At 38.4% G+C, this 22,922-nt stretch overlaps 1 protein-coding gene across 2 annotated transcripts in view; it reads left to right on the top strand.

The window, feature by feature from the left end:
• NHLRC2 (NHL repeat containing 2) overlaps positions 1–22,465 on the top strand; it is a 50,059-nt gene extending 27,594 nt beyond the window's left edge. For both annotated transcript variants that reach the window (XM_090057956.1, XM_090057955.1), the window contains exons 6-11: positions 13,813–13,912; positions 14,201–14,432; positions 14,868–14,990; positions 16,145–16,354; positions 17,929–18,154; positions 22,111–22,465. In XM_090057956.1, coding sequence (XP_089914082.1) covers positions 13,813–13,912; positions 14,201–14,432; positions 14,868–14,990; positions 16,145–16,354; positions 17,929–18,154; positions 22,111–22,367 — 1,148 coding nt within the window. In that variant the 3' untranslated portion in view covers positions 22,368–22,465. The remainder of the gene's footprint in view (positions 1–13,812; positions 13,913–14,200; positions 14,433–14,867; positions 14,991–16,144; positions 16,355–17,928; positions 18,155–22,110) is intronic.
• The last annotated feature ends 457 nt before the right edge of the window (positions 22,466–22,922 follow it).

Below are 22,922 nucleotides of genomic sequence, written 5' to 3'. Positions count from 1 at the left end.
GAGCCAGGGGGGCATTTTTTCCTTCCTGTTCTAACCCTCTTAAAGGGTTTTTTAAGCATTCCTCAGAAGCATGGGTGTCAGCTGCAACCAAGGCTGGACTTTTTGACTGGGTTGTGCCAGTGCACCTGTTGGGAATTAATCCTGGAGATTCCTGGCTAAAGGGTTCTTACCCCTCTGCTCAGGATTGGACTGATTACTCTGTTTTGAGATCAGGAAGAAATTTTACCCTATGTTCAGATTGGTACGGTCTGTGGGGCATTTTGCCTTCCACAGTAGTGGGAAGCATTGCCCTCTTCCTGGTATCTCTTGTGTTTCTTTTAACAACTTTTGCAGCATTAAGATGGTGCCAACCCTGCTTTATCTGTGGCAAATTACGGTGTTGCCAGGATTGACTGTGTAGTTTTGTTAATAAGTTAGACCAGGGATCAGAAGCCTACAATTAGGGGTGCACTGATTTTTAAAGATTTTTTTTGGGCTGATACCAATGGCTGATTATTAATGAGCCATATCAGCCAATACTGATCTGATTGCCAGTATGCAAACCCAGCAGCTTGGAGAGCACCATCTGGCTAGTAAATCTTTTGGGGGAGCAAGGGATATGGCGGGGGGGTGCATATCAAGACCCTCATCATGGTGTACCTTTTACCTACAATCCATTGGACAGATCTGGCCAGTGAAACAGTTTAATCTGGCCCACAGACATGGTGCTTCAACAGGCAGGTGTGCTCAGTCCAGGTGAGAGGCAGGCAGGTACAGTGGGCAGTTGCTAAGACCCAGCTGCCACTACCTTCTCTGGGGAAATGGCAGCAGTGGTAGCTGTTTCCTAGTACCTGTCCTCCCTGCATGCCTGCCTCTGACACAAGCTGCGTGAATCCAGCCCACAACCTACAAAGGTTGCCAGCCCGTAGCTTAGACAATGGATTTGTATTAGAATGGTTTGGATAGGGCTGATCCTGCCTCAGGCAGGGGTTGGACAAGATGACCTATGGAGGTCCCTTCCAGTCCTACTTTTCCATGATTGCGTCAATTTTTATTCATATAACTGTTTGGCCTCTTCCAGTAGGGAATCTAGTGTAATGTCACTTCAGAAATCTTTCTTATAATATTTTTAATTCAGTAATAAGACTAAATATATCATGCTAGAGATTTCATGGTAGCACAGTGTTTATTTTAAAATGCTTCATCTTAATAGTAGCAAAATACCCATTTGATATGTCAAAATATGTATTCATTATTCAGCTAGTCTGTAGGAAGCCTTCAGGATCCCAACCAAAGAAGCAGATCCCACTTTCAGGCAAAGATCCAGTTCTCTTGTTGGTTAATTTTTACAGTGCTGTCTTAAGATCTGTTGTTCATAATGCATTGGGAATTAATGCATTAATGTCCATTTAGTGAATTTGGTTGGGAAAGTAAAGTTTTGGAAGTTACTTTTGTCCATGTCATGGGGTCTCTGATTTGCACAAGCAGGAAGTGTCTTCATACAACTCTGGGTTTACACATGAGCAAATAAAGGTTCACAATATACACATTGATTCATCATGTCAGCTGGCTTAGCACATAGAAAGGAGGACACCTGCAGAACATTTTCTCATTTTCCTGCATGAGACTTCATCTTTTACTAATTACAATTAGATCCAATTACAGTTTAAGTTGTTCTGAATCTTGGGCCCAGATGCACAAAGGGATTTTTATCAGAGCATAGATATGCAGGCTTCGTAGTTTTAAACTAGAGACACTTCTTGTGAGCCTCCCCCTTTTCATGCCAAAAGTCATGATACTCAAGACATGAAAGGCAGGAGAAAAGAGGCTTAAATACTTAAGTTCTTTATGTACTGTACTAGACACTCGCAGCATTAAACAGCTTATGCTGACCTTTTTCAAAGCCTTTATGAGAGAGGTTACATTTTACAAATTAACCTTCTTTTCCATATCAGTCATGTGTCTTAAAAGATTAATCCTGCTACATAAATTTTATAGTGTGCATTAGTACGATAAGACTTTTATAAGTGTTTTCTTTTTATTGAATATGTTTCATTCAAGACACAAGCTTTAATCCTTTGTATTATTTCTAAAAGCTGAATTGTTTCTTTATGCTGGCACAAGCCATTTTATTTCATGAGAAAATTTGGTAATCGGTACCTCGTTAGCATGTTTTGCTTCTAATATATTAAGTTTATGGTTGCGTGTAGCTGTTATGTTACATTGTGTTTTATAAAAAGGAGCGGATCCAAAGCCCATTGAAATCATTGAACTTCATTGAGTTTCAGATTAGGCCTGTGCTTCTATGGCTGGTAGCTTGACAATTCAGGAATAGCAATGTGTATCAAATACATCAACGCCAGGTGAATTATGTGAAAGCAGTGGTGGGCAGCCTTGTCAGGCTTCAGGCCAGCTCAAGTCAGAAGAGAGTGGTACCCAGCCACTGCCTCCCGTTCTCTCTATAACGGCGAGGGGAGGGTTTGCTCAGAATGGGGAGAGTGACCATAGCTAAAGCCCCCTGCTGTCAAACACCACCAAAGCTTCACATCTGCAGGCTGGATCCAGTGGCTTCATGGATCAAGTGTGACCTGCAAGCTGTAGGTTACCACTCCCTGTCCTGAAGGATTTTTGAGTATAGTTTTTTGCAAAACATCTGAACAAACTTCTTAAACAGCGATGTACTTGCTGTTGTTCTTTTACCCAATATAGAGTAAAACCTTATTTCAACAACCCCCACTTCTAAGAATCCCAGCAGCAGAAACTGATTTTTCCCATTATGCTGAAGCAGCAAATTTGACTCTCCCTATTATAGTGAACACCTTTTAATGAATTTTCTCCCAGTCTCATGGAGGTTCATTTTAGTGAGGTTATACTGTATCAGGAGTTAGACTTCTACAATCTGTATTCAATTCAGTCTTGTGCTATGAGGTCTTTAAAGGGGTGAACATCCTTGAATTGCATATGCTTTCTGTACAGGGACAAGATGTTCATATAATCAGACAAGCAAAATTGATTCTTCTATACTGATGGTTATTTTTCCAACTTTAACAAAATATCCTCCATGTCTCCATGTAAAGATTGAGACTTGATGGATCTAGGCATAACCTGGATGGAGGCTGCGTTTATACACAGTTGGAAACTGCAAGTACCAGGAAAGAAATGTTCCTGAAAAAACAAACCACTGTTATTAGAACACTTGTCATCAAGGATCTCAGTATCCTTTTGATTAGGCCTTCCAGCATCCCTGTGAGGATAGTAAGTTTTTTGTTATCCCCATTTTACAGGTGGCGAAAACTAAGGCAAAGAGATTAAGGGACTGCTGAGCCACCATAAGAAAATTGAAATATCTTTTAAAGGTAGGGAGTTTATGCAGGTAAAGCACATGGTTGAATTTAATATTGGATAAAATCCTTTTTTAATTTGAATTTCGTCACCCTATCCATTTAAAATGTTGTCTTGTAAGCATAATAATTTTTGAATGAACATCATGGATTTTATAAATCCCAGCCTCGCTGAAGTCTTTGGCAAAATTCCCTTAGGATGAAATCCTAACCCAATTTGTTGTCTTATGGCTGCAGGGTGTGCGTGGGGCGGGGAGAGGATGACTTTAAAATGTATTAAGCATGGTGTACTTTTTTGGTTTCTCTCTTGTCCTCATCTATTTTTATTCAGTGGCTGTTGAAAGCAAGTGATGCTTAAATGCACAGTTGATCTAAGTGTGAAATGTTCTTGATAGCTGCATTCTTGCTGGGAGGCACAGAACTATGACCCAGGCTTAGTCACATAACTGTGCACTTTAGATTCCAAAATCCAGACTTGCACGGCACAATTTTTCATCTATTTTTAGAAGCACCGAGTAGAGTTCTGACCACATTTTGTACCAACTTTTCAACTAGTTTTCACTTTTTTTTTCTCCAAACCATTTTAGGTTGGTTTTATGCATGGCGAATTTAAATGAAAGCTCAATATTTTATCACACAAGTACCAATTTCATAACCTTTAGCAGAAAATGGAGAAGTTTTTCTTTTACTTTCTAAGAGGTCATGTTCAAAAATTGCATTCCAACAGGCTGAGATGCTGTATTTTTTTCCAAATTGTTCCTAATATCTCCTTCAAAATTCCACAGGTTGACAAAGATGAAATAGTGTCCAACCAAACTTTCTATGTATTGAAAGTAGCTTTTGTTTTCTTTCTTCTGCGCATCACTTTTGCCTCCACTCTGGGGCTGTAGCTGTAGCTTGTGATAGGTATTCTCCCTTCCCGCAGTCCTGTCTTCCAATGATCCTAGATTTTGGGGATCAGCAGACCTTTTTGATTCTTTGTTACTACACAAAGCATGATGTTCTTAGGCTCTCCAGATATGTATCTGAGGGCCTTGTTACCTGATTTATATTCCAATTCACAGACAAACTTATTATAGGAACGTAATTAGAGTGTACCAGGAGTGGCTAGATATGTCTTTGTGAATGACATCCTCAGGTTCCCAGAGACGTAAATAAAAATAATAGGGACTGTCCTTCAAGTACTCCAGATAGCAAAATGCAAAGTATGTCAGTAGTGTATTGGTTAGAGCTGGACAAATGAAACTTTAAGAATTATGCTGGGACTTTATTTCCCATATCAAAATTATTTAAAGAAAAAAGGTCAGTTTAGAAGTATGACAAACGTTGCAGGAAAAGGTCATACCCTGAACGAGTAGTGTAGCCAAGAAATGTTCAGTTTTGGAAGACTCCATTGTATACATATTGTCCAAAAATATAGTACAATCATCAGCAGCCTTGCTTACACAATTATCAGAGGAAAGGACAAGTAAATCTAATGGAAGTCTTTATATGTCCTAAAACAACTTGGACTTTTGTTTTCCTACTCCTACCCTGCTACTGTTCACAATTCCTAAATTGGGTATCCCACCTAGCATCTGAAGATAAATTTCACGGACTTGGTAAACGTTTTGTATAATCATGTATTTAGCTGTCTACCAAACCAATTAAGCTTCTGACTAAATGGTTTTATTTACTGCAGTATTCCAAACCAAACTAGAGATTTGTGAGTATAACATTATTAGTGTTAAAGCTATTACTAAAATACTATAGGCTCAGTTAATAATTTAAATGCAAGATAAAAATATGTTAAAAGGGGAGGGAGCTGTTAAAAGTTTAAAAAAAAAACAAAAAAACCTCATGAAAACATTTTATTCCATTATAAAGAGGGTAATGAATGTTATAGACTGAATTTCCAGTGACAGATGTAAGGAACTTAATTTGACAGGTGTAATTCTCAGTAATTTAGATTTCTAGATCTTGACAAAATGGAAGGTGATTGTTTCTGATCATAACATGAAACATTGTGACTAGCAGAGCTAGCTTAACAGAAGGCAAATTTTCTAACATTTCCCAATCTGTAAATACAATGTACAAGTTGCATATAGAACTATGTTTGCTTATTCTCTGTATTTCAGAATCTGTATCTTTGTCTGCTCTATTAATTCAATTTATACTCTGTAATTAAGAAACCTAAACTGCGAGCATTAATTTTATTCCAAATCAGATTCCTAAATTCTGTTTCAGATACTAGGGGGGGACGGACACTTACTGTGAAATGCCAGATGCACCACCGCTGAAAATAAACATGCTTGACAACTCCTAAAGAGATTTGTCAAGTGTTCTAGTGTCAAAATTAGAGACAGTTCTTAATTGTTCTAATTTGATGGCAAAAGTCCTTTGGAATACTAAGCATGTCCTTTCAGGGGAAAGCACTATTTATGCACAATCATTTAATATAGTACATTAAAAGAATTAAACTAATGAGATACCTGCGTAGATTAGCTTTTTATCTTTGATTCTGCTGTACCTTCCATCACTATGGTATTAGAGCAATGAAGAGTTAGGGCAATGAAGACTTAAATTTTAACTCCTAAATGTGTCCTTTATCAAGGTGTCTACTCCTTACCCTATTAAGGTTTCAGGAAGTAATGCCATGTTTGTTTGTTTGTTACTTTGATTATGGTTGGAAAAGGTTTGATGCAAATTTGAAGAAGAATATATTAATTTTTGTTACTAAGCTCCTTCATTCTTTCAGGCCTCTTCTCTCTCCCTGGCTGTTATTTGTAAGGACTTGCTGGTATAGTTTACAAGCCATCCCACTAATCCGACTGCTTGCTTGCTGGCTAAGTATTTGCTCTCTGGTAAAAAAAAAAAAAAAAAAAAAACAAAAAAAAAACCAAACAAACAAACAAAAACTACATCTGTATTACAGGCTCATCAACAGAGCTCTAATCATGTTGGTTAGAAGAGTTACTTTAATTTTTTTCCCCTCACATTCCTGGCCAACACAGCTAAGCTAAAGACATTTAAATATAGAACAGCCTCAAGCTAGAATGGGCTTGTCTTAAATATTTGCCCCCTAAAAATGTTGTGCACACCTTTGAAGATAAGTAAATAATACTTTGTTGTGACATATTTTAAGAAAAGGAGTTTTTATTTTTTTTTATATCCAGGGGAGGGGAGGGGAATAGGCAGGGTTCCTTCTGCAGCCAAGTCAACAAATAAATAATATTTCAAAAGTTACTTTGTTTCACAGATGAGGAGGAGGTTTTTGCCTGAAAAAGCACCTTGTAAATGGTTTTATCCTGCAGCTTGCAAAACGAAAAGGGCATGAAGGTTAACACCCTGAAAAAATTGAAAATTACAGAATTCAGACATATTCATAGGGACGCCTTTTCATATCATCCTATAGCAGGGTTTTTTTTATTTGACTCTGTCTGGGTCTGAATATAGCTGAGGATATGATTCAAAGATCTTTTTTTTTTTTTCCCTTCACAGAGATAAACCAGTAATTTATATATTTTGGATGAAATCCTGGCCCAATCAATGTCAAAAGAAAATTTCCCAGTTACTTTAATGAAGTTAAAATTTTTTCACCTGTTTTGCCTCGCTACATGTCCTAAAACACAAGTGTGGTCTATCGCATGAAAGTTATTCTCGTCTTGCTTCTTGTACATTGGCAGATGATATATGCGCTGACAGATTTCTTCTTTTTTTTTCTTTTCTTTAAGATAAAATTAGTAGATGGGGAAAAATATTTTCAATCTTCAGTGTATTTGGAAAGTGTCAGTGCTACTGTCCAGGAGACATGACTTCTATTCCCAGACTTTAAATCCCCAGACTGAAGTAGTTCTGCAGTCCCAGGACAGTGGAAGCTGAAGGTTTTGCCTGATTCCTGGGAACGAGACTCCAAATATTTTTGTTCCCTATTACTAAAGTGAATCCCCTTTCTTCTCCTCCTTGCTGGGAAAAGAAAAAAAAAGCCTATGATATGGCCCTGATTCTGCATCTACTTATGCAAGTGCTTAACTTGACTCAGATGAATAGTGCCATTGAAGTCAACAATACTACTGATATGCTTCAGCAGTGTTTGCAAGAATAAGTCAGTGTCTTGTGTGTTGAAATGAAGCAGAAGAAAATGGATGAAATCCAGAAACTCCAGCAGTATAGAACAGCCTGAGGAGAAGTGTACTTTTGAACTATGTTTATGTAATTTTCTCTCTTTTTGCACAAAAACAGTTCTTCTATATGAAACAATAATACAGCAAAAGCTCTCTCTTTTTTTTTTTTAGTGAATTCTTATAACACAACTCTATCACATTTACAAGCAGAACTTGCTTTGATACAAGCAACACTAGAGATAAGAACATACATACCCAAATAAGGAGAAACTCCCAAGATTGGAATGTAGTGTTTAATTGTGTAAATATAAAAGAATCACTTTGTTCTTTTTATGTTATTCTTTAATAAATTCTTTGAAAATAAATCCTCTCCATACAAGGATTATAAGGAATACACTGTAATGTCATATCAACTACAATGAGAGTAAAGACTTGTTCAGCCTTCTGGTTTCTTCCCTCCTTTTATCAGTATGGTCTTTCCACAGTCTCTGGTATTCTTTCCTAAATTGCCTCCACTTAAAAAAAAGAAGGACAAATTTCCTTTCTTTCTGTCATTTATGTAAGAAGAATAGACTTCTTGCGATGCATCTGTCATGAGGAACATTATGTGACAATTGATGCGACTTGCTGTTTAAATATCCTGTGATATGCAGCCAGAGATACTGTTTTTCTTTCCACCTTGACCTCCCCAATGATAAATGTGAAGCTTCTTCAGTTTTAGCAATATCATGTATTTGTTCTGTTCCTATGTTCCTATGTCTTTTTCTTATTCTAATTATTCTATTAGTTCTCCAAAAATTAGTTCCCTTGTACTAGAAATTACTGCCGTTGCTAAGTGCTTTTTCATGGCTCTTCTGTCTCTGTTCTTTAGCTGGAGAAAGGTGTTTCTCTTCTAATTTTTCATGTACTCAATAAAACCTAACATCAGTGCTAATGCTTTTTTTTTTCTCCTACATATTTAATATATATATTTTTAGGCACATATGAAAATAAATTTTATTATCTTTTTGTCCATTTCTGGTTCTCGGGAGCTAGAAATTCTTATAGTGAGAAGCCAGCATAACTACCCTTAAGCAGTAATGAAATTGGATTTCTGTACCAGTGTCCTCTGTGATGTTGGAGGTCTTTGTTTTTGATGAAATTGTAGATTCTAAACTGTGACATTTTGAGCAAAGGTTGGCCTGGTAATGTAAGATTCAGGACTAAATTCTGTTCTAGTTAACAGTAAGTTTCCAGTTAGGTAAGGAGAGTTATAATGCCTTCCCAAAATGGTTTTAATTTCATTCATATATCCCACCTGGCACTTCCTGCCCTAGAGCTTGCTATTAGGGGTGTGTGAAATGGGCCATATTCGATTCAGATTTGGCCTGAATCAGGGACAGTGATTCAATTTGTTGATTCGGATCACTGTCCCCAATTCAATTCAACAGAATCAGAATCTGAATACTCGGTGCTGATTCTCCAACATAGACACAACTTTAACGTTTTTTTCTACATACCTTGAGGTAGCAGGCATGGCTCATGAACACTGCGATGCTGGGGCAGATAGAGCATCCCACAGGAGCACAGGGGGGCCCCCTGCATGCTTGGCGGCAAACCCAGAAGTGGACCAGATATACTTCCAGTCTATTTCCGGATCTGCAGGGGGGCCCCTCTCCCCCTGTGTCCCTCTAGCTCAAAGATCAGCCATGGGGGGACCCTGGGTGCCCCCCCAGACCCTGGAGACACCGAGGCAGGGCGTAAGGGGGGGGCCCTGTGCACTCCCTGGTGAACCAGAAGTGCTTCTGGTCTGCTTCCAATCACTCTGAGCAAACTGCCTAGCATGCTGCCCCTGCGGGATGCTCCACCCCCCCCCCATCCCCCCAGCATCAGCATTTGTGAGCCTCCTGGTACCTTGACATATGTAGAAAAAACATTTAAAGCTGTGTCTGTATCCAAATTACCAAATCTCTCTGAATCAATTCGAAGGGTTCTGATTCGATTCAGAGAGATTAAAGGGTTTCCTGATTCAATTCAGATTTGGAGATTTGGCCACCAAATCGGGTGGAATCTCTGCCAAATTGAATCGGGGACCGAAGCTTTGTATGGCCCTACTTGCTATATTTCATTGGTGGATAAATTAGATATATTGATAACTTGAAGAGCTTTGTGGATCCTTTATGATATACAATACAGTTTACATTTAAGGTGCGAAGACCTAAATTTTCACAAGTGGTTGCTTGCTTAATTTCCATCTTGAAGCATTTTGGATTACTTTCATGTTTTAAAGCTTCAATATACAGAATAGGAATCTAGCCAATTCCTGTGAGGTCGCACGTGTACTAATTAGCACATCAGAGATTCTCATCTAAGTTGCTAGTGTATTTGTTCCATTCTGAGATGGAATGCAGTTGCAGTGACAACTAATGGACTCTGAAAAAGACTTTCCTGGGTTTCTTTCCAAACCATATGAAATTACCAACAACTCTTTAAAATACACAAAAGAAGCTGCTATTTGGGACTATTTCAAAAAGTGCTTAACATTAGGTGTATTACTGATAGATCTTAACTGTCTCTTCGTGCAACTTTAATATATTCTGATTCAACCTAATATATTCTGATTAGAGTGAATACCTGTGGGTGCAGAATGAGGGAATATAAATGCATGTACATGCTTCAGCTTTAAACAAATCTCTCTTCCAAAATCGGAGCTACTCTAGACCTGCCAGTATCATAAAGGGAAGATTATAACCACGTACTGTATGTTGCATGCTCATTATCCTTATCTGAAGAAAAATCTCTGTTGTCCTCTTAACTTTTTTGTCTCTCCTCCAGTTTTATGAATTTGACAAATGATTTAAATATTTACCAATTATTAAGCTTTGATTTGGACTTCACACACAAACCTGGGGCAGAGACTCCTTTACAATATGATGCAGGTTCCTTGGGCCTCAGGTGGAGGCATGCAGGACTATATGGATATTCTTTACCTGACTGGCACTCACCAGCAGAGGAGTATGGGAAGGGGCAAAACCTTAGCTATCTTCCCTCCTCAATGCATCAGCCACTACAGCTGAGCCAGCACAGCAGCAGGTCATAATGATCCTAAGAGGCCATTTTCTTTCCTTGTAGCTGTGAACACTTTACAGTATTCTTGTCCATACTAGAATTTGATTGAAGACTGTAATACAACCAGGAACTTGGATGTTATAAAATGCAATAACCAGCCTTTTTTTTTAATGAAATAACAGTTGTTTAATTTGATACTGTTCTTTCCCTGGCTAACCTTGCCAGATGGAGCAGGAGTAGAAATTACTTAAATATGTCTACATGTGCTAGGATAATTATAATATGTTCTTCTATCACTTAAAAATTAATTCAGTTGAAACAAGCTATGGTCAGCAGTAGCAGTGATGAACTAGGAAGAATGCTCAGTGCTTTGGTGAAACCTCTGGTTTATCAAATGTTTATTTTTGGAATTTTTTTTTTAAAACTCATCTTTGGATCCTCCAAATCACCAGAAGTTTATAGATGCTGTGAATGTTAAACTTTATTACTAAAACTTCTGCTTCAATAGCAGTGTTGAATATGTGGAGGAGAAGAAGGATTCGTATAGTTGTATTTGATTAGTCTTGGAAAAGCATAGCAAGGATGAATAGCGTTTAAAATGCATTACTTTCTGCATTTGGTAGCGGCTATGCATATTCTTAAAATAGCTCATCAGAGTCAGAAAACTGTTTCTGAATGTGGAAAAATATTTTTTTTTCCTTAGGCTGCAAGAGTAACCCAAGCTTCATAGGAGTTCCTCTATTAATAAAAATGGGTTTGGCTCTAGAAGGGCAATTTGTGGTTGCCGCTTCAAAATATTGCCTAGATTTTGGCGGGTTTCATTTTTGCTTTGGGAAGGTTGATCTTGTCAAGCTCGTAGAACTTGAATGTGTCCTTTTCTTTCTAGGCACTTTGAAATGTCAGTAACAAAGTCTTTGAACTTTGAGGTTAGAAAAGGTTTGATAACACTGGGTGCTATTAAGGGCCTTGCAGGAATGAATCTAGTGTTACTTTGTGAGTTCATATCAGTAGTAACAAACTTTGACACAAATATGAGACTTCTAAAAATAAAATCATGCATTTGTTTTAACATAACTATTTGAATAGCTGAACTATTATGTTTATGATGCTTCAATATCTGATGTATTGGTTTTGAAAAAGTTTCCTTAGGCTGAAACTTGAAATGAAAGTTGTTAGTGCTTTCTGTGTCTAAACAACATACGAGTAACATGTATGTCAATAGACCCCTTTGCCTTTGGTGGAATAAAGAAGATAACAAATAACTACACTGTTAACTGTTAGAAGAATAACAAATATCTGTGTTAATCCACTGTTCATTATACTATGAAAACTTTTGTTCTTTTAACTTATACTTTCTGTGACAAGTCTTAATAATTTTAAGCAATAATTTTCTTTGTTTCCATAGGCCACTTACATGCATGCGGGGAGCCTGCTCCAATGCGTTGGAAATCCAGCGTGTCAGAGCAGGCTCAATTAATTGAGTCATCTGGAGCACATAAATAGACACTTTCTGACACGTTCATGTGTCACGTGTATCAGCGGTGCAGCATGCCTCCACACTGAGAAAATGGCAGTAGTACGCTTTGAACTAAAATACATTAGGTGTGCTTTAGTTCAAAGTGTACTGCTGCTGTTTCCTCAGTGCAGTCACATTGTGCTGCTGATGCATGTGACATGCAGGAGCTTTTAACTAGCACAGCTCATTAATTAAAAGCACCCAGTACCACGTCGGAAATGCATGTAAAAATGCCTGTAGGCCTTTTTAATTAGTCGTATTTATTTGACCTTTTCTTTATTGACTTTGCTTTGAAAATGTAGTTTGTTTTGTTTTGTTTATGCAATTTATATTCTGCCCATCCCAAAAAAGGCTCATATTGTACATAGTCTATCTTTATATTTATGTCTGTGTTATTTTACTGGAAAGTAAATAACATCTGGACAAAGTTGTCTAAGTTTATTAATTATCAGAAGCTTTATATAGTAAGTAACTGTTTGTAAAAATCATCCATTTGAAAAAAGTAAATTTAAAAAAAAAATCAGCAAACCATAGCCATGGTTAACTTAAGAGCAAGCAACTGCTTTATTGCATGTAAATGAGGAATAAGGCACCATAGGAGCAGGAGAAAATTTAGGGTAGTGACAGTATAAGCTGGGATTAGTCTTCAAGTAAATACCAAACATCAGTCTCCAACGTATCAGAGTATACCTTCCATGAGCGCCAGCTTCACTTGACTCCCACTAAGGAAAATGCTTATGCCCCTCCTTTAACTTTGCTGCCATTTAATTTCAGTGAGACTGTTCAGGGGAGCAGAGTTAAGAACAGAGTTTACTTGCCAGATCAGAGCCTTGGATTTAAAAACTAATGCGGTGGCAGCACTAGGCTAACCCCACCGTAAGAAGTTCTGGCAGTACATGCGTGTACACAACTATTTGACTTGCTCCACGCAGCTCTGCTACTATATGCCATTGGGAGGGCATTGGCTGCTCTTAACGGCTGGCTGCTGGTACAAGCTTCATTCCGCTCAGCAGAGATGGATCAACTCTGCCAAATGAGTGGAGGGTTCTGCCACCACAAAGAAATTTTGAGTGTGCTCACACTTAATGTTTGCAGGTAGATTTCCAGTTCTGCCCACAAAACTTAATATTGTAAGGCAGGGTAAGACTGTCTATGCAGTTATAAACAGGATGTCAGGACATCCACGGGCATGCTGCATTGCTCCAGGTAGGCTGCCGCCTCAATGGGAAGCAGTGTAGGCATAGCTGAGCAGGCAGGCCAGTCAGGTTGGTACCAGACCAAGTGGCCCTTAGTCAGCTGGGATATGCTTGCCCACCCCAAGTACTGCACAGGGACAGCTATACTTCTTAACTTTTAAGAGGCAGTTTACTTGGGCAGCTCCACATGTTTGAGAGTACTGCCACTAGGACAGTAAGTTTACTCTCTGAACATAGCCTAAATTAATTCAAAGTGAGTATGTGGTAAGTAAGTAGTAGTGCTGTTCACTAGATCCCTTTTATCCTGCAAATTCTTAACAGTATTCAGTGAGAACTTCAATTTTGTCACTAGTTTGGGTCTTAAATATCTTGCCAAGATCTGATGTATTTATTACCCAGTATGAATGTGAGAATATGTGGTAATACTTGTACCTAATGCCGACTGCATTTCCCATTCAAAATACCATTTTTAGCAGAGGTTCTAAAAGCACAACTTTCTCACCTGCTAAAGCTATAGAAGAAGAGCTGTGAAGCTCTTGGTATGTGAAAGGAATACAGTTCTTTGATAAGTGTTCCCTTTTATAAATAATGGGACCCACCTTCATTCTGTTCTTTTCTTTTTGATGAAGTTTCAGGGACCCAGGAAGATGCTGTTCTATGGGTAGCCATGGCAGGTACTCATCAAATCTGGGCACTCATGTTAGAATGTGGAAAGCTACCAAAAGGAAGGTGAGCCCATATTGTGACTTAGATGCTTTTTCATAGGATGTACTTCCATAGATATATCATTAAATGCAATTTTACATTGTATTTATGCTATGCTGTTTAATTGTAAATTCTAAATAAAGTTAAAATACCAGTTAGAATAGAGGTGGTTCAAATAATTGCCTGTGCTTTATAGCCCCATTAAGTTGATAACTTACATATACTGAACAGATTTCCCAAACTGAAAGAAACTTGTTTTTGCCTGAACTGTTTCAAGCTTATCTTTGAACCTGGATACTTGCTTTCCCTTAGTGATTTAAAGAAAGGAACTTGCCTTCGATTTGCCGGCAGTGGGAACGAAGAGAATCGAAACAATGCATATCCCCATAAGGCAGGATTTGCCCAACCCTCAGGTCTTTCTCTGGCTTCTGAAGAACCCTGGAACTGCCTTTTTGTAGCAGACAGTGAGAGTAGTACTGTGCGAATGGTCTCACTGAAAGACGGAGCAGTGAAACACCTTGTAGGAGGAGAGCGAGACCCACTGGTAATAACTTCAGTCACTTCAGACTTCTCCACACTACCCTACTAATCTCTCTCAGCTGGGAGGAATAACTGTTAGTCTGGAGAGGGTAATTCAGTCTCCATGCCCAGTAGTTTCTTAATTTCACTATTTAGATTATAAATGCAAGTGCTGGTTATGGCATTTATTTCTGTAATGCAGATTGTTGGTCACTAAAAATTTGACTGACCAACTCCTTCACAAAATAAACTGCCTTGTGTCACAACTACTGAAGTTGGCTGATGACCTAGAGGTGAGCCTCCATATCCATATTCAGTTCCTTAAGTTCCCAGCCCCTAAGTTTTTTGTATCTTTTAAAAGTGAGCCAGCTAATCTCCATTTTAATTGTGGTAATTAATGCTGTCATACGTCAACTCTGAATAGCCAGCTAATTGTGTACTAAATAATATACTTTTTTAGAATTTGTTTGCCTTTGGTGATGTGGATGGAGCAGGAATAAATGCAAAACTGCAGCACCCCTTAGGAGTAACCTGGGACAAGAAAAGAAAGCTACTTTATGTAGCAGATTCCTACAACCATAAGGTGAGTTTGTATGATATATTGTACCCAACTGTATTTGTCACTTTTTTCATCGCAAAAATCTGATTCAAATATTGTAGGGAAAGGGTCTCTCAGATTCAGTCATGTAAAAATTGTATTTTGCACAACCAAGCAGAAAGACATTTTTTCACTTGTTTTTGATCCTGGGTTTCATCTGATCAGGCACTTTATACATACAACATGCAATAATAATGTATATATGTATTCTTATTTCAGTTACACTAGCACCCAGAGGTAGTGATTTTACACTCATACTTAAGTGTGGATTAACTTTATGCTTTGTGAAACATCTTTCTGATATCAGTGGAACTACTCATAGCATGTAAGATTCAAGTCTTTGCAAATGTTGTAGAGGATTGAGGTTGAAGAAGGTAAATGTCACATGAAACATGAGGAAAAGGAAGGGAGGTAAAACAAAGGTTTATAGTTTTAGCAAATTGTAAGTGTGTTTATTTATGAACTATACTCATTTGCACATCACCGTTTTTAAAAAAAAAAAAAAACTTTCCAAGTTGTGCTGTACCAAATTGGTTTAAAAGTTGGTTTAAAATTGTTATGAAGCTGCTTAGTAGGAAATATGTGAGGTTTCAAGAACATAGATTAGAGATCTGTTTCTTAAATATTATTCATAAGCAGACACTTCCCTAAAGTTCCTGTAGCTATGCACATGCTTACCAGTGATTGCTGTAATTAAGCCACAATAATAAAGTCATACACAAGAATGAAGATCAGGGTTTGGCTATTTTAAATATTCATTAGATTGTCTATGTTAAAGAAACTGAGGTTAATGTATTTGCCGTTCTTATGTCTTGGCTGGGTATTTGTGATCAGGGAAGAAGACGCTGTACTCAGGATTATTAGTTTCAGGTTTGGGACAGCTGGTCACGTTCATAAAATTGTGCAGTGAACCTAAAATTGCTACCTTACTACCATTTGATTTAAAAAAAATACTGAGAATTGATGGTCAGAAGTTCTTGCCACATGACGATGTGTCAGGTTGGGCACTGGGTAACTAAAGCACCCAGGATCACTAGTCACTTCTGAAAAGCGTGACCACAAGTGCACACAGAATATGTTTGCTTTTAATTCTGATACATTTACAGGGCTTTTGTTGTTGTTCATTTTGTTTTCCTTAGATTAAGGTTGTAGATCCCAAAATGAAGAACTGTGCTACACTGGCAGGTACAGGAGATGCAAGTAATGTTAGTGGCTCCAGCTTTACAGAATCAACTTTCAATGAACCAGGAGGTTTGTGTGTTGAAGGGAATGGCCGCCTTCTCTACGTTGCAGATACTAATAATCATCAAATTAAAGTCCTGGATTTAGAAACAAAAATTGTTTCCATGGCAAGTCCTATTTTTGAATGGTTTTGATGCAACATTTTGTTTCTTGGTGTAATTAGTAATATGGAATTTTCTTAAATGATAGCAGATTTTGTTTGGATGGTATGAAATAGCACAGCTGCTGAATCCAGTGCATTAAATGTCTTCCCATAATGTTATGCAGTGATCTGACAAATGACAAACTCTAAGGATATCCTTTTAGGCTTAAAATAAATACTCATTTTGTGCCTAAAGTATGGGAAGGATACTGGTACAAAGAAAATAAGTTGATGAGCCTTTATAAGAGTGTGACTACAGAGACTTAAGTTAGTCTCCATTAGAACAGTCTTGCAAGATGAAGACTGCCTTATGAGTTGGGCCGCACCAAATTCATGGTGGAAGTGGGGTACATTTCAGGTCTTTTTAATCTTGCAGATTTTCCTGCACACCTTCCACCTGGCTGATTAGCTCCAGGCTGATTAGTGGAGGAGCCTCTCTTGCGGCTTGCTTTTAATAGTCAGGGAAGTAAAAACTGTGGTTTTAAATATGGCCTCCTGCCACTGATTGACTGAGGGGCCCCAGTGGTCCTGCTGCTTGCTGGTCACCAGCAGGGAGGCAAAAACAGCTCTATGTTTAAAACCGTGGTTCTCGCTTCCCTGCTGTTCGGGACCAAGCCACAAGTGAAGCCCCTCCACCAGTCAGAGGCAGGGAGGTGTGCAGGGGAACGTGCAAGATTAAAAGGAGCTACAGCACACCCCACTTCTGCTATGAATGCACTAGGGTCCTACTTATGAGCACCCAAAATTCCCACTGGAATTAATGGCTCAGCAACTCTGTGGATCAAGTCCCAACCAATTATATGAGATCAGCCACTTCTGTATGGTATTTTTACCAGATCTTACACATGCATTTGCCATTCTCTGTACTTCTACAGTTGCCAGATTTTTTTAAAAATAAATCCATGAAATATGGAATGGTAGGAAAGCAGCAAAGTTCACTTGTGGCAAAGGAATTAAGAGAATGGTATGATGCTGGTTTACTTCATATGGCTGTCATATGGAAAGCAAAATGGGTAGCTGTTCCTTATATATATATAATTTTTTTTTTTTTTAAAGATTACCCATAAATGTATTTGCTTACTATTTCTGCATTGGTTACAAAATTGAATTATTTTCCAAATCCAGTAAAATAATCTGCATGCTCAAAGACCAAAAGTTTTGTTTTCTGAGATTACAGCAATTATTAAGTTAACAGTAAGAGCCAATGGGCAAAACTGAAAGGTGATGTAGTTTAAAATTTAAATAAGGAAAGAAAAAATAACATGGGCAGATCTTTTACAGTTTAAAAGCAAAAGCATTTCTGGGTCTTTTTTTTACGCTTTCCAATCATTGCATCATTTCTGTATTCTGGCAGGTGTACTCACTGCAATTAATACATTGCAGAGTAAACACCTTAAGATCAGTAAGCCGTATTCATTCACATTAGCTGCATAGGTGTGTACTATGAATATAAATTGCATCATGCTCTGCAGAGCTGTGTATCGGGGAACACACTTTCAAATACGAACTTATTAATTTTTTTGTTTGTTTCATTGATAGCTGCCTATCCTGACCACTGAAGCCTTTGATGTTGTAGATCATCCACTTGCACAAAAGCCTAACATGGCAGGCCTCCCAAAGCTGCCTAAATCTGCACCAAACATTCAACTTCCTTCATTGACTGTATCTCCTGGGCAGACACTTCAGTTTTTATTACAGTTAAGCCTTCCTGAAGATTCAAAGCTGAATGAGGAAGCACCCAATTCATGGTTTCTCACAGCAGAAGGTGAAGAGTCATTGTTATTAGATCAAATATACTGTTTATATACTTGTATAACGCACACACTTGTATATGAGGGGTATAGTGCGTTTTGAAAAACAAGTAAAATCTTAAGTTTTAGATTATTGTGTCTATCATTACAGGTATAGTAAGAAAATAGTTTTTGTCTAGGCTAGTTAGTTTTACATGGCAGCTGTTACCAGGCCTGTAAGGTTCATAATTGTAATTAAGATCTGTTTTTCACCATTCAGAAGTTCTGTTCAGATATAAATTTCTTCAGGTACAATTGGATGTGATGAAAGGATGCATGTGCTAGTGGTCAGAACAGTAGCCTGAGACTGTCTACCTGGAGCCCATGATCTGCCACAGACTTGCTTTATATTTCCTTTTAAAGTCCTAAAAGATGTTTAGATTCCTAAATGCTGTTGTTTTTGATGAGAGGTAGTAGTTGAAACATTGCTGAGGATATGGATTTTGGCTTCTGAGGGGCCAATCTGGTTTTTGCTCATAGGTCAAACAAAAATAGGCAGCTGCCCTCAGGAGGATGATTTAAAAGAAAGCAGAGTTGGGTATCTAAGCTCCCAGCAGATAGTCAGTGGGGAGAGTTCTGACAGGTGATTCAAGGAGCCCAGACACCAAGAAGGAAGCATCTTAATACTACCCAATAAGAGATCCTAAGTACAGGGCTGTCTAAAGTCCAGCCCTTCTCTGGAACTCAGCTGCCTAACTTAGGGCTATACATGAGTTGTCCACCTTGGACCATCAGAGCACCACCATAAAACATAAGAAATCGTATTTACTAAATCAGACGATAGGCCCATCTAGCCCAGTATCCTGGCAAAGCATGGACGCTGAAGGGGAAGGTGAACAGGGCATAGCCAGTCTTCTACCTTCTGCTCCTCTCCCATTGCAGCATCCATTTCTTATGGTCTTACGTTGTTAAAGGAAAGCAGCTGTGGCTGCCATATTTTGCACTGGAACGGTGGTGGTGTGTGTTAGTTGGGCACTTTACTGAGGTTTCTGGTTTGTGGGGCAGGGGTATTCTGGCTTGCTTATTGCAAATTTAAATGCCAAAAAAAAACCCTAAATCTCATTAAGATGCCTAGTTGGTCTAGGTAGGTTTTGCCTTGTGTTTGTTTCCTTATCTGTAAAATGGGATAATAGAATTTCTGTACATCATAGGCATCCTGTGAAGATGAGTTAAAAATTGTGACATGCTTACGTATTGTTTGTAAGGTGCTTTCTTCTGAGGTTTTATGGTATTTAATATAACTAAAATCGTAATATTCCTAAACGTGATCAAGAATAGGTCAAAAGTCTCTTTCTTTCCATTTCCCTAACTGAATACAGTAAAAAAAAAATCTCCATGTGAACCTTTTAGAAACATTTAGGCTCCTAAAGTAGGAGCAGTGTTGCTCTAACCACTGTAAATACCACGTGTAATACCAGGAGAACATATTTTAGACTTGAAGTAGTCTGTTAACACTTGGAAATGGGGGAGAACTTTTCTTTCTCCCAACCTGTTGTTTTTTTCTAATTTTTCATTTTCTGTCCATATTCTATTTATGGTTGCTGTAGAAAAATTCAGTGTTAAAAAACAGGTCAGAGCGTTGATTGAAACTTCCAGCATCTGTCAGTGAGGACTTTCAGAGTTGTGATTCCCACAACAATATATACTTGGCCTCCTTTTGCTTTTCAGATGCTTCCCCTCTACCTTTAGCTCAGCCCCCAGCTTTGGGAGGTAGGCTGCCCTACCCTCCTCATCTCTTTCAGGCAACCAACAGCTAGATCCAGTCAGAATTTAGTGTGAAAGCTGAAGTATTCCAGTAAAGGGTATTACATTTTTCCTTGTAAATTTTGTTTAAACAAAATTTGCGTTAACCAAAATTTGACCCTAACTCACTATTGTGTGTGTGTGTGTGTGTGTGTGTGTGTGTGTATATATTTTTAATCTTAAGTAAGTGAACGCAGTGAGGCACATCCAGTTACATGAGAGAACAGATTGTAGTCATCAAAGCCTGGAAATAGGGAAAACTGGAGTTTATTTCTGACTTCTGATAATTTCCTGTATTCCCTCGGGCAGTTCTTTTACTGTATTTACTTGACTCCTAAGACAGGGTTCCGCCCCCCCCATTTAACATTGGGGGAGGCCCTTGTCTTAGAATTGAGTATAGGGGGGAAGGAGGGAGGCAGTTGGCTGCTGTGGCTCAGGCTCTAGTCCCTACCCAGGGTCAGGGCCATAGTTGCATCTGCTACCTGTCCCTCCTCTTTTCCCCGCACCCCGCCATCTCCCCCCTGCAGCCTCTCCTCCCTATCTCCTTTCCCCCACCCAAACAGCCTCTACTCTCCTGCCTGCTGCCACTCTTCCTTTTGCTCCTTACTGTTGCTCTGTAGTGGCAGGTTTTATACACACTGCAGCCTGGGGTACTGAGCATGGCTCCAGCCCAGCCCCATAACAGTGGCACGCAGCTACTATTACTACAGATGCTAGGCTGGGATAGAGCCTGCTGGCATGGAGCAGAAGCTGAAGGCAGAAGCAGGGAGCAGAGACTGGAGGGGGCAGGCAGGGGGCAGGCTCAAGCAGGGGACATGCTGCTTGACCTCCCCATGCCTGCCCCCCTTCAGTGAAAAGAGGAAAGAATTAAAGACAACCCTCCAATAATTAGATTCTATACATGGAAAATTATAACAAATTTTATAAATTTTTCCATGTATGAAATCTAATTGTTGGAAGCAGGGGAGGGGCTCTCATGTTCAGGATTATCTTAGGTTCAAATAAATACGGTAGTCTTGGTGCACCTCAGTTGCCAGTCAATAAAATTGGAACGAACAACACTGTCCTAGGTTCTTATTTCTAATAGTTAGACAACACTCTTAGCTTAAATTAAAATAAGATAAAAATGAAGCATCTTTATCTTTGGGACAGGCTTTTGTTGGCTGGCTTCTAAAATGCCTTTTTATCTGTGTGGTGGCTTAATTGTAATAGTCACTATTGTGAGCAAGCTCCAAATGCTTTGTTGGCACTGACAATTTATTTGGACACCTGCAAATTGAGGAAGTTTCTCATCCCAACTTATGCTTTTGGAAAATGGATAACCACTTTTGTATAGCAGAGTCAGCATCCTTTTTCTGGCCTATGAACTCTCCAAATACAGTTAAGGTCAAGATACCTGTCATGTTTTTCAGGATTAGTAAAAATGCAAAATGTAAGCAATGTAGGCTTGCAATTCACTGTAACCTTTCAAGTCCTACAGGATTTTTCTTTCTTTTTCTTTTTCTTTTTATTTTGAAGCTGACAAATTATGAAAATCACCAGAAAGAACACTTCATCCGTCTTGCTTTATGGTGAGACACAGGGTACGATAGCAAGTTTGCCACCTTGTTTTTGCATGTTTTATATAGTTAAATTGTTGGGTCATTAACTCTTAAATATTTAAACAAATAGGAATTTCCAGTTCTCCTTGTAACGACCAATTCAAACTTTGTTAAATTACAGCAAACCAACACTCCTATTTGAAAATGTGTCATCAGTCTACAGTTGTATGTACTTTTGGCTCAAGTCATGTTATCTTGATGATGTACATGCCTTACTTCCAGTTAATTCAACAAAATTGCACTTGAATAGCTGAGGGTAAAATTTGACTTAGCTTACAAAGCATATTACATATACTTAGCACATCCTTTACACAGGCACCTTAAAGTGCCCCCTTACATAAATTCAAGCTTATGTTGTGTAACTGCATGACCTGACACTTGCTATTAAAAAGTGTTTGAATTCTATTTCAGTTTCATCTTGAGTGAGTGAATCAGATGAAATTCCCCTAATGCTGCGCATAGGACAAAACTGTTGTAATCAGGAAGTGAAATTAATGTCCAAATCAATGCAATCCTATCAGATATTTAACTCCCTGTTTAAAAGCCAGTAATAAAGCATGTCTGTCTGGGGTTTTTTCTCTTTTCAGGTAATGAGTGGTTGCTACGAGGACAGACTTCATCTGGAGAAATTAAGGATGTTTTCAATCCACCTCTCATCCACTTAAAGTTACCCAGTAGCTGCCAGTCATCTGAAGCTGTACTGTCTATCAGAGCATGCCTCTATTACTGTAGCAAAGAAAGCAGTGCCTGTATGATGAAAGGAATCTCCTTCAATCAGCCTTTACAGATAGCTAGCACAAACCAAGGTAGCACAGTGCAAGTAGAGTTGACATATGCATTTTAACTAACTAAACCAAAAACCCAATAGACTTGTGATGCAACTTTTCAGCTTAATATTTTTACAGAAAACATGCAAATAGCGTCCCTCCCCACCCCACCCCATTCCTCATCTTATAGCATATGAAGAATTCTAAAGCATAATATGCTAGGTAGATAAAGTAGGAATGCTTTTTGATGTAACATGAATAATGATAGTGAAATCATGTTGGTTTTATTTCTTTTTTTCGTTACTGTATGAGCAATAATGCCCTAATGCTCTAAAGTCTGCTGACAGTTGTGAATTGATTGGACCTAGGCAACTTTTAACCAGCAAGAAGCAATTTTAAGGGTCCATCCTGGAAGAGCCAGTATTACATTGTGATATTACTGTAATAAGTTCTCTTGCACTGCATATTTGGAATACCTAGATAACTTGGGGCTGACCAACTGCATAGTCCTTTTTATGCCTTCCATTTTTAATAGAATATTTAAAAAAAAAATCTGTTTTTTCCAGTTTACAAAAGGATTATTTATCTTATTTTACAATGAAGGCTCTCGAGACAAAACTTAGATTTTGGGG

Source organism: Crocodylus siamensis, chromosome 7 (genome assembly GCF_052110815.1).
Source record: "Crocodylus siamensis isolate JL-2025a chromosome 7, ASM5211081v1, whole genome shotgun sequence".
NCBI classification, from domain to species: Eukaryota; Metazoa; Chordata; order Crocodylia; family Crocodylidae; genus Crocodylus; species Crocodylus siamensis.
Note: the sequence above shows the minus strand (reverse complement) of the source record. Positions and strands in the feature narration are given on the sequence as shown.